The sequence below is a fragment of the Phragmites australis genome, chromosome 17 (assembly GCF_958298935.1).
Source record: "Phragmites australis chromosome 17, lpPhrAust1.1, whole genome shotgun sequence".
NCBI lineage: Eukaryota > Viridiplantae > Streptophyta > Magnoliopsida > Poales > Poaceae > Phragmites > Phragmites australis.
The window spans coordinates 26,400,430-26,412,954 of NC_084937.1; the positions used below are offsets into that span (position 1 = coordinate 26,400,430).

The 12,525-nt window shown below is 44.4% G+C and overlaps 1 protein-coding gene across 2 annotated transcripts; it reads left to right on the top strand.

Moving 5' to 3' along the window:
* The first annotated feature begins 445 nt into the window (after positions 1–445).
* Positions 446–11,589, top strand: LOC133897695 (uncharacterized). Of its 2 annotated transcripts, XR_009905954.1 has the most exons (7): positions 446–667; positions 8,531–8,610; positions 8,706–8,737; positions 9,714–9,955; positions 10,744–10,980; positions 11,068–11,248; positions 11,455–11,589. XR_009905954.1 is itself a non-coding variant. In XM_062338499.1 (6 exons), exons 2-6 carry the CDS (start codon positions 8,558–8,560, stop codon positions 11,074–11,076), a joined length of 573 nt encoding a protein of 190 aa, XP_062194483.1. In that variant the 5' UTR covers positions 446–667; positions 8,531–8,557; the 3' UTR covers positions 11,077–11,320. The 2 variants fall into 2 exon arrangements, 1 of the variants encoding a protein (XP_062194483.1); XM_062338499.1 differs by lacking the exon at positions 11,455–11,589 and having other exon boundaries at positions 11,068–11,320.
* Positions 11,590–12,525: the final 936 nt, after the last annotated feature.

Sequence of the window (12,525 nt, forward strand, 5' to 3'; positions counted from 1 at the left end):
ATTTTTACACTCGTCTTGCCCTCTGGATGGAAGAAAACTATTTCTCACCCACCTGAGCTAGAAGAATATCTGCATAGACACGTGTAGTGCCACATGAAGGGGTGTGATTTATATCTCATCCGTTGAACCGGTGAAAAGGACCTATTTTTGTAATTTTTTGAAATGGGAGTATATTTCTGCCACATGAAGGGGTGTGATTTATATCTTGTCCGCTGAACGGGCGAAAGTAACCTATTTTTGTAATTTTTTGAAATGGGAGTATATTTCTGCTAAATTAGAAAAAAATAAAAAAACTTTTTTTTTTGAGAGGGTCTTGCTTCTTCTACCGAGTCCTTCACCTGAGCGGCCCGGCTACGGGCTACATTACGGCCCACTAGGCCCACGCTTGGCACGGCCCGTTTCCGTGTTGTGGAGCCGCTCTCCCCAGCCGAGCCGACCGCGAACCATCCTCTCCTCTTTTCCCACCTTCCAGGCCTCCTCCCGGATCTCCCTTGCTCGCTCGCCTTCCCTCGCGTCGAACCCTAACCCGGAGACCGCAGCGACTCGCCGCGGGCCTTGACTCGGCGCATCGGCGGCCACCAGCATCTGCGGAGGCGACCTCCCTGCGGTCCTGCGGCGTGCGGGGCAACGGATTGGATCCGCGGCGTGCCCAGCCGACCCTATTGCGGTAAGTAACCCTGGCCTGCCTGGATGGATTATTCCAGGAGTCCGTTTTGTGCTGCTGCACGTCTTTTTTTCTGCTGTGATTGTGAGCAATCTAATCCGGATTCAGTTAATTGCGCACTGCGATCGAAGTTGCGCACTGAAGTTTAACAGCATGAGCAGAGTATGGGATAGGATGTCACACACGTGAATAATTCTAACTAGAATCGAAGGAATCAAGAAATTTCAGCAGGAAATCAAGAGGATTTGGGCGCCGCAAGAACTGCTACTGTTCATTAGCTAAGAACAGGCGAAACTTACAGGCAAAATGTTCTGGAATGGTCTATTACCCCACCGCATGGCTGGTTATCACACCCAGCCCGATTACAATTCAATTAAGCACAATCTAGACCATAAGCTGGCTTACATTAAACAAAGTACTATTAATGACTTAACTGTCGGTACGGCAATGGTAAAATCAGCAGCTAATTAAGTAAAACGATCGGTGGCCATCCAACAGCTTCACCAAGCGGTAAGTAGACATCGTGGCCGTTGATCCACCTTTGTTCTGACCTCGGGTCATGACAAATTCCCTCCCCTTGAGCTGACACTTGCTCCCAAGTGTCTTCAGACTGCAGCATCTTGCTCTTCTGGAATGGCTCCCTGCTGAGATGACTCTTGTGGCCACCAAGCGTTGATCGTTGCCCAATAAAAACCTGGAAATGCAGATTTGATCAAGTCCTTGTCTTCCCATGTAGCTTCATCTGGAGGTGAGTTCTTAATGGACAAGCCACTGAGTGATTACATCATCACGCCTGGGTAGTGCTCTGGTGTCCAAGACAGCCACAGGAACAACTTTGATGCGCCCAAGAGATTCCACCAGAGGAAGATTATCACCTCGAACAACATGACACCAATATGCTTCTTCAATTGGCTTACATGGAAAATTGGGTGGATTTGAGCATCTTCAGGGAGTTGCAACTTGTAAGCTACAGAACAAATGCGTTGAACAATGATGAAGGGTCCATAGTACTTGGTTGAGAGCTTGAATGAGTTTCTTAGTCCAAATGTAGATTGCCTATATGGTTGCATTTTAAGATAGACAAAGTCCCCAACCTGGAATGTCCTTTCAGACCTTTTTAAATCAGCATACCTTTTCATCCTGGACTGAGCTTGGTGAAGATTTTCTCTGAGATTAGCAATTATCTCCGGCTTATCTTACAAGAACTCCCTAGCAAGTAACTCTGGACTAGGGATGGCTATCTCACTTATCATAGTTGGAGGATAGCCATATAAAGCTTGAAACGGAGTACATTTCAGGGATGAATGACAATTTGTGTTGTACCACAGTTCAACCAAAGATAACCATTGTGACCACCTTTTAGGTTCAGAAAAAACCATGCACCTCAAATAATTCTCTAAGCATTGGTTTACTTGTTCAGTTTGCCCATCACTTTGCGGATGGTAAGTTGAACTGAAACGTAGGGACACCCTGAGAGACTTGAATAATGCTTGCCATAGCTCACTAGTGAAGATACGGTCTCTGTATGAGACAATGGTAGTGGGTAGCCCATGCAACTTGACTATGTTGTCAATGGAAACTTGTGCAACAGAACCAGCAGTAATAGGGTGAGACAATGAGATAAAGTGGGCATATTTTGTGAGCCTATCAACTACAACCAGGATAATATTTTTATGGTTGGATTTTGGCAAACCGTCAATGAAGTCAAGGGAGATATGTGACCATGCCATGTCAGGAACTGACAGAGGGTCCAAGAGCCCATGATATTGACAACTTTCTCGTTTTACTCTCTGACAGATTGGGCATGCAAGATATGGCAAATACCTCCACTGATTTCTTCATTCCAATCCAGTGGAACAACCTTTTTAGCCTTTGATAGGTAGCAGCTATTCCTGAGTGCCCTCCTATAGCAGATGAATGAAGTGTTGTTATGATCTGGTTCTGGACCTGAGGTTCTTGGCCAATATGAATTCACCCCTTATATCTGATTATGCCAGCATGTAAGGAGTAAGGGGACTCTGGGTCTGGAGTAATTGCTAATTGTGTAAGAATCTGTTGACTAGCTGGATCATTGTCATAACTCTTTGTAATTTCAGTAATCCAAAGTGGTTGGACAACAGCCAATGCATGACATGTGCATGACATGTGTGCTCTCTTATGTATAAGGCATCTGCAGCCTTGTTTTCCTTCCCTTTCCTATACTCAATGACATAATCCAAGGGCAGCAGCTTCAATAGCAATTTATGCTGAATACCTTCAGTGAGTTTTTGCTCAGCTATGAATTTCAAACTTTGTTGGTCTGTTCTTATGACCAACTTTGAGCCCATAAAGTAGTGCTTCCATTTCTTCACTGCCTCAAGGATTGCCAATGCTTCCTTGTCATAGGTTGACTGCACTCTTGCCATTGTATTCAGAGATTTACTAAAGTAGATGGGCTGCCCATTTTGCATGAGGACTGCACCTATTCCATAGCCACTTGCATCAGTTTCCAGCACAAAGGGCTGGGAGAAATTGGGTAGTGTGAGTACTGGTGCAGTAGTAGGTTTATCCGTCAACTCTTCGAAAGCTTGAGTTTGCTCCTGACCCCAACTGAAGGAATTCTTTTTGAGCATGTCATGCAAGGGCCTGCAAATGATTCCAAATCCTTTCACAAAACGCCTATAATACCCAGCCAATCCTAGGAACCCCCTTAATTGTGTAATATTCTGAGGAATTGGCCAACTTTTTACTGCTTCTATTTTGACTGGATCAGTAGAAAGCCCTTCATGAGTTATGACATGTCCTAATACTCAATCTGTAGAACAGCAAACACACACTTGTTCTTTTTGGCTGACAACTTGTTTCTCAGCAATATTTCCAAAACCACTTCCAAATGCTGCAAGTGCTCTTCCCAACTCTTACTATAATTCAGTATGTCATCAAAGAAGATAAGCACAAATTTCCTCAAAACTTCTGAAAACACTGAGTTCATCATAGACTGAAATGTAGCCGGGGCATTAGTCAACCCAAAGGGCATAACTAGGAATTCAAAGTGCCCAGAGTGAGTTCTAAAGGCTGTCTTAGAGATGTCTTCACCCTTCATTAATATTTGGTGGAACCCAGACCTCAAATCTAGCTTGGAGAAATATCTAGCCCCACAAAGCTCATAAAATAGATCATGAACTACTGGAATGGGAAATTTGTTTTTTATAGATGCCCGAAGAATGGAGGCGGAGTATATTAGTACCAATCTTCAAGAATAAGGGGGATATTCAAAGTTGTACTAATTACCGTGGGATTAAGCTGATGAGCCATACGATGAAGCTATGGGAGAGAGTCATTGAACACCGCTTACGAAGAATGACAAGCGTGACCAAAAATCAGTTTGGTTTCATGCCTGGGAGGTCGACCATGGAAGCTATTTTCTTGGTACGACAACTTATGGAGAGATACAGGGAGCAAAAGAAGGACTTGCATATGGTGTTCATTGACTTAGAGAAGGCCTACGATAAGATACCGCGGAATGTTATGTGGTAGGCCTTGGAGAAGCACAAAGTCCCAACAAAGTATATTACCCTTATCAAGGATATGTACGATAATGTTGTGACAAGTGTTCGGACAAGCGATGGTGACACCAATGATTTTCCAATTAGAATAGGACTGCACCAAGGGTCTGCTTTGAGCCCTTATCTTTTTGCTTTGGTGATGGATGAGGTCACAAGGGATATACAAGGTGATATCCCATGGTGTATGCTCTTTGCAGATGATGTAGTGCTAGTCGACGATAGTCGGACGGGGGTAAATGGAAAGTTGGAGCTGTGGAGACAGACCTTGGAGTCGAAGGGTTTTAGGCTTAGTAGAACTAAAACTGAGTACATGAGGTGCGATTTTAGTACTACTAGGCACGAGGAGGATGAGGTTTGCCTTGACGGGCAGGTGATACCTCAGAAGGATACCTTTCGATATTTGGGGTTGATGCTGCAGAAGGATGGTGAAATCGATGAAGATGTGAGCCATCGAATCAAAGCCGGATGGATGAAGTGGCGCCAAGCTTCCGGCGTCCTCTGCGACAAGAGAGTACCACAGAAGCTAAAAGGCAGGTTCTATAGGTCGGCAATTAGACCTGCGATGTTGTATGGCGCAGAATGTTGGCCAACTAAAAGGCAACATGTCCAACGGTTGAGTGTAGCGGAGATGCGCATGCTGAGATGGATGTGTGACCACACAAGAAAGGATCGGGTTCGGAATGATGACATACGTGATAGAGTTGGTGTAGCACCAATTGAAGAGAAGCTTGTCCAACATCGTTTGAGATGGTTTGGGCATATACAACGCAGGCCCTCAGAAGCGCCTGTACATAGCGGAAGAATAAAGCGTGCGGATAATGTCAAGAGAGGTCGAGGTAGACCAAACTTGACATGGGAGGAGTCTGTAAAGAGGGATCTGAAAGACTGGAATATCACCAAAGAACTAGCCATGGACAGGGGTGCGTGGAAGTTAGCTATCCACGTGCCAGAGCCATGACTAGACTTGCAAGATCTTATGGGTTTCATCTCTAGCCTACCCCAACTTGTTTGGGACTGAAAGGCTTTATTGTTGTTGTTATAGTTTGGTCATTTAACTCCCTATAGTCTACACAAAATCTCCAAGCTCTCACTTGGTTGGATGATACCTTGGTCCAGCATTTGCTTTGTCCACTTCTCCACCTCATCCTTCTGGTAGTGTGACATTCTGTAGGGCCTGATGTTTGGTGGAGTGCTGCCATGCTTCAATAGAATGGAATGTGTACAACCCCTTTCTGGAGGAAGGCCACTCACATCAGCAAATACTTGGCTATACTTCTCTAGTAGTGTAGAGACCTCACTTTCTTGGACCGATAGTTGAGATTCTTCTGGTCCTTCCTTTTTCAGACGGAGAATATAACCAGCTGCCCCTTTTGACAGCAACTTTCCCAGTTTCTGTGCTTCTAGAGCCATACAGGTACTGTCTGTCCAGCAATCTTTGAATGTCAGCTGTTTGAACCCATCCTTATTGATAGTCAATTGCCTTTGCTTCAAGTCAATCCCAATTGGATTATGTTTGTAAATCCAGTCACAGCCCAAGATTATGTCATAGCTCTGTAGTTCCAGCAACTGAAATGAATTCTCAAATTGCTGTCCATGGATGGCATAGTGACAAGGTTGCACAAAAGCTCCTGATTGGAGCTGCCCACCACCAGCTACCCTTACAGTCTGTAGTGAAGTTTACTGAATCTCGCATCCTGACTTTTGGGCAAAGGTTACATCAATAAAGCTATTTGTACTCCCACTATCAACTAGTGCCAAAGCCTTCTTTCCTCTTACTGTAACTGGTTAGCAAAATGTATTTGCAGACTTGGTTCCTTGAACTGCTTATTTAGAAATCTGCATTAGAAAAGGGTTGGGTTGGATTGGATTTCTCCTTCCTCTTTGTTCTGGTCATCAGGTTCCTCTTCAGTAAACTGAAACTCTTCAGGTTCTAGTGTGATTGCATTGGCAGTATTCATGTAAAACTTGCACTTCTGTTTATGCTTGGGTGTCCAAGGGAGCTTCACACTTCCAACATACTCCTGGCTCTCTTGGTTTAACAGATATCACTGGCAGCTTCTCTGGCCTTGCCACAACATCTACCTTTTGTGTTGTATTATTTGGACTTCTATTCGTTTGTTGGCTGGCTGGAACCATTGGTGACCTGGCAGTAATAGAGTTGCTGACAACCCATGCCTTTTTGCTGTTCTTTCCAAGTCTTTTGCAATCCAGTATGCCTCATCAAGTGTGTTAGGTCTGTGAGGTTTTAGATAATGCTTGATCTGATCTTTCAACCCTCTCACAAAGCACCTCACATCCCTGACATTAACTCTTCAAACTTGTCTATGTAAATTGATACACTGGTTTCCTGGCCTAAGGAGTGGAAAATTTCTGCTACATCATACAAGCTTTGAGCAGCAAACCTGTTACAAATCATAGCACAGAACTGACCCCATCTTATCCGCCTAGCAGAAATCCTCAAGCCTGATGACCAAAATTCTGCTCTCCTTGTGCAGTGTAATGTGGCCATGGGTACCCACATTTCTGAAGGCACAGATGCAAGATCAAAGTACTTCTCACACTGTCTAGTTCATCCACAAGGATTATCTCCATTGAAGGAAGGAAATTCTATCTTAGGCCTAGAGATTGATAGGCTGAATGAGTTTTCAGATGACTTGTTAGCCCATCTATCCTGCACCAGATTCAGGTTCTGCCTATGACTGTCCAAGGTCCTAGCATGGGGTGGAACATAAGCTGACTGATGGGTGGTTTCTCATGTAACAACTCAGTCTCATTAGCATGCATGCGGGTCCTATTAGGAACATCAGTGTACACAACACCAACGGAAGTAGGTAGATTACCATCTATTCCAAGATTTTCCCCTGTAGGAATCTTGCCAGCCTTTCCATCAGGATCTTGTTCAAATCCTTCTCAGGTTCTTTCACCCTTCCAGATTCACGGCCACAACCTTCCATCACACATGGTACTTCAGCAATTCTTGGATCATTAGTGAGCCTCATTAGTGTGTTCTGGATGGAGTCGAGCTGATCCTGCATGTGTGAAAGACACACCTCCACATTACCAACTCGCGATTTCAGCACCATTACCTCATCCTGCATTTCTTCAGCGAAGCCTAGGCTGAACTCCTCTAGATCCTCAGGACTCAAGACAACCAAGTGGGACGCTCCAGCGGTAGCCGCGATTGCCGCCGAAGCTGCCACCGCTGTAGATGTCTAGGTGTTTCGAGTCATTCTCCGCCCGTTGGAGAAGATCGATTCAGATATTATCTCCTCCCCTTAAGATCCTCTCCAAATGTCTACCGCCGCCTGGATCGGAGATTGGCTTTGGGATTTTACGCGCGGACGAGCCACACAACCTTTGCCTGAATCCGATGTACCATCTTCACCACCGCGATTCCAAACCAGTCTCAATTCCCGGGATTTTTTGCCCGAACAAAAGCCGAGCAATCATCATCGGTGACCGATTTCATCGCTAATTTCCGCCAAGGATTAGTAGGCTTTGATACCAATTTGTCACACATGTGAAGAATTCTAACTAGAATCGAAGGAATCAAAGAAATTTCAGCAGGAAATCAAAGAGGATTTGGAGGCACCGCAAGAACTGCTACTGTTCATTAGCTAAGAACTGGCAAAACTTACAGGTCTCTTACCCCACCGCACGGCTGGTTATCACACCCAGTCCGATTACAATTCAATTAAGCATAATCTAGACCATAAGCTGGCTTACATTAAGCAAAGTACTATTTAATGACTTAACTGTCGGTACGGCAATGGTAAAATCAGCAGCTAATTAAGTAAAATGATCGGTGGCCGTCCAACAGCTTCACCAAGCGGTAAATAGACATCATGGCCGTTGATCCTCCTGTGTTCTGACCTCGGGTCATGACATAGGATCAATCAATGGTTGTGTAGAGCGGATTTATGTAGATCGATAGTGCCATTGATGGTGATACTGATAATTGTGGAACTAGTGCTTGCACTGTTCGATTGAGTGCCAATTTTAGTCTTCTTGGAGACCCATGTAGCATAAACCTGGGAAGCTGGTGGTTAGGAGGCAATTCGCCATTGTTGTGTAGTTCCATAGCTCAATTATTGCTGTTGATGTCCCTGATGCACTTTTACTTCTACGTATAGTTGTCACGAAAATATGATGATCTAACAGATTAGAGAACACTACCTGATCAGCAGAATGAAATCGTATAGATTACGTTCTCAAACCATTGTAATGTTTCTAAATGCTTAATGCTAGGTCCCTAACTTATAAGACATGGCTTTGGAGTGCAGAATGAAGGTATTCTTATTTTTCTTCGTATATTTTGCAGTTTAGTTGGTCTTACAAGCTTGGAAACATGTTCAAGAATACATTTCAGTCTGGGTTCCTTTCCATTCTTTATAGCCTCGGGTATGTAGTGTGGTGATCTCATATTAGCTTCTTTTTGTTCTCATGCAATTTTGTACTTTAAGATATCTCATGCTTTTCTGTTGTGACTTGGTCAGGACCAAGCCATTGCAGATATGGGACAAGGAAGGTGCGTCATGTTCACGCTTGATCTATTTAATCTTCTATTCTTCTATGCTGTAAAAATTCTATTTTTTGTCCCATTTGTTTGTTGACGTGGAATAAGAGCATTGCTACATTTGGTTTGGAATTGAGCTGTCAATTGCTATAGCATTATCTGCTTCTGATCGTTGGCTCTCTTACCTTTTTGTTCTCTTAGTGTGAGATAGATTATGAACTTGGTCTGCTATAATATTGTTGGCTTGAGATAGATCCTTGGCTTCAAGGAAGAAGTTGCTCTTCATATGCATAGAGCTAATTCCACCACTAGTGCCCTATTTTTCCTTTTGCTAGACACCCTTTTTTAATTTTCTGTACCTTTTCTCTCTGCTCCCTCAGCAGATAGGTTTCTCTCTGTAAGTTTTTTTGCCTTTCTTTTTCTACCCTTTCTGTTCAGTTTCTTCTTGTTTTAGTAAAATCTCTAGGGGGATTTTCCACCACAGTTTCCGATCAAAAAAATAATATATGTTATTTGCTGGAACATGACTTTGTCTACAGATAGAGTTGCTGCTTTACATATTTCCTTTTGGGTAAACACCTTGACCTTTATGTTTAGAGAAAAATGTGTTCCAGGTACCTGCCTGAGATCTAAGATTATAACTCAGCAACAACTTAAAATTTATGTGAAATGTTTACAATGAAAAAGTGTATCCTAAATTCCTCTATGTTCTGACAATGCTAATAGCATTTTTCCTTGATAGCTGTTATACCCTAGTTATAGTTTACAGTAGCCAGGTAAGGGCAGTGAATTAAATAATATAACGCTAGCATTTTTGGCATTCGACATGTGCATCACATGTGTTGCAAGTGTAAACTTGTGCAGTTGGAACTTAAATGTGTATATGCTTTATTCTGATTTACCGCAAACCTTTCTGTCAAATGTGCTGATTTGGTTATTTTTGGTGAGGAATGCCATGTTTGTTACTTAATCATTTGTCTATATGCAGTTGTGAATGGGCACATTAAACGACCTCAGGATGAAGATATCCAGTCTAATGTACTTGAGATCATTGGAACAAATGTACAGTCAACTTACATTACATGCCCAGCTGATCCTTCTGCTACCCTTGGAATCAAGCTTCCATTTTTGGCCATTGTTGTGAAAAATCTTAAGAAGTACTTCACATTTGAGATCCAAGTTCTGGATGATAAGAATGTTCGTCGACGATTTCGAGCATCAAATTTTCAAGTGTGTAAGAGATGTGAATCATTCCTTTTTCTGCAGAAGTGAATTGTTTGCTGTGCTTATGTATTAGATTTGGTGCTGTTCCGTGGCTGACCCCTTATCATTTCCTTCTGCTTGCTAACTTCACTTTGCTGTTTCTTACTGTTAAAAGCCATTAGTTTTCTGCACACAGTATTTAAAAATAACACAGATCATAGAGAAAATATAGTGGAACTGTATTAGGTTCTAGGATTATTGGTTATTGCAATTTTCTATTTCGTACTTCAGAACAGATATCATTGTGAAAAAATAGTGCAACTATATTAGGTTCTAGGATTAACAATTGATACCTGCAATATTTTAGTTTTATACTTCAAGTTGTGTTTCATATTTTTTTTCAACTTTACCTTTGGGCTTTGGGAAACAGGAAAGAAGCATATATCATTATACCCTGCAAACTTGAGCTGGTGGACTTCTGTCAATGCTAGTCCTTAGTGCCCCCTTCCTAGGACTGTTGTCACAGATAGCACATGTGCTGTGTAGGTTTTTTTTGTGGTGGCGTATTTCAACAATATGATAGTGAAAATTATGCGCGTTGATGTTTAAAATCCTATTTTTTGCCTTTCATTGTCCCTCCTTAAGGTATTGTAAACACATATGTAATTGTAATGTTTGATGTTGTCTTCTTTCCAAAGGTGGATTCGAGTATGTTGGGATATCTCATTTTTGCAAGTTTCTTACAGTTGTAGGCACTTGAAGTATGTTTCTACACTTTATGCATGCAATCATACTGACTTGTAACTCTTATCCAGTCTGTTACTAGAGTGAAGCCATATATCTGCACAATGCCGTTGAAGCTTGAAGATGGCTGGAACAACATTCAGTTAAATCTAGCTGATTTGACAAAAAGAGCGTACGGCACAAATTATGTTGAGACACTCCGAGTGCAAGTTCATGCCAATTGCCGACTTCGCAGAATTTACTTCTCTGATCGCCTCTACTCAGAGGAGGAGCTGCCACCTGAGTTCAAGCTCTACCTTCCTATTCAAGTGAGAACTCCATGATGTCTATCAACTTCGTTGTGAAAATTTCCTCGCTGCGTACCCATCTAATCTATCCTTTTGCGTGAACTTCAGAAATCATAGGACTTGGAGCAGCCATGGGGAGACTTTGGTTACCAGGAGATGTTACCGCATATCATCGTGACAATCGCTTGCGCATAGCTATGCATTAGCCTTCCCTAGACCTCCAAAAGTATTAGAATGTGTTTCCTTGTTCGCTACCAGTTGTCTGAATGATTAGGCTCTTTTTTCTCAGGTGATTATCTGGGGCTCTTACCCAGTGACCCTTGTCAAACTTAAGAATGTTAATCGAAACCCCTTTACTACTGCTCCTTCTGGTCCAATTTCCTGTTACTGCAAGCGAGCTCCTACTGTTAACGCCTACAGCCTTGTCATTTAATTTGCTTCTTCCATATCATGATAGTATCATGTGACCACTGATTTGTTGGATGAATATGTCAGGCGTTATTGCAGGGCCGCGATCGCATTGAAAGCTTCACCTTTCTTCAGCGTCAGCCGTGCCGACTCCTGTCCTGTCAAGTCTGGCTCTGAATGTACCCGAGCGCACTGCTTATTGGACATTTGCCTCTGTCTCCTCGTGTTATCATTATGAACTGAAATCGTTTGAAATTCAATTCCTTTGACTCGACGCGAACAATCGAATCGCCAGGCAAATGTCGAAGGATTCGTAACGCCGAGCACCGGCGTTTCATCCTTATATGGAGACAGGCGGCTTAGGGCAGTAGCCGGGGCCTGGATTTTCTTGGTATTCCATTGGCTCTGGCGCAGATTCGTGAAAAACACTCTAGTTGGAAGTTCTGAAGGCCCGAACCTTGCCGCTTCAATGCTAGCTCTAGTTGGTGAGCAAATGGTTAGGCAACACGCGCGCGCCGAGGGGCAAGGGGGCCAGAGCGGTGACCACCAGACGCGGCCCCGGCCATGCGCCTGGCCTGGCCTGGCCGCTTGGGACACGGCGCTGAGACGGACAGGCAGGGCAAGCGGCAAGCGAGTAAAAAGCACCGCGCGGGGGCAGTAGCATACGCCGTACGCCACGGCCAGTCGGGCACGCAGGTGCAGTGAGCCCGAGTGGGCGCGCCCCACGCATCGTGCGGTCGGCAGCGCGGCGCCAAGCCAGCCAGCCCGGGCCACCGCCGCGCGCGCGCGCGCGCGCCCACCACGCGGCCGGACCACGTTAGCCCGCCCGCGCCCGTGCCGCAGCGAAGCCAGGGGAGCGGATGCGTCCGCCGAGCGGGCCGGCGGCCGTGCCGCGAAAAGCTGGCGTAGCATTGAGTGGCCGGCGCAGGTCGGTTACATGCCGTTGTGGCCGGTATGCGCGCGCGCCCTCATGGTACAGGAACGGGAGGGGACTAGGTCGGCGGCCGGGTCCAGGTCATAAATGACGGGCCGATGGATCATCGTGGAATGGCATCGCAGGTGGATGGTGCTGATCTCTGAATAACCGGCCCTGGATCGAGACAACTTGTTCTTGACGGTCGCTTGTCTACCTTTGACCATTGAACAGCACCATTAGCT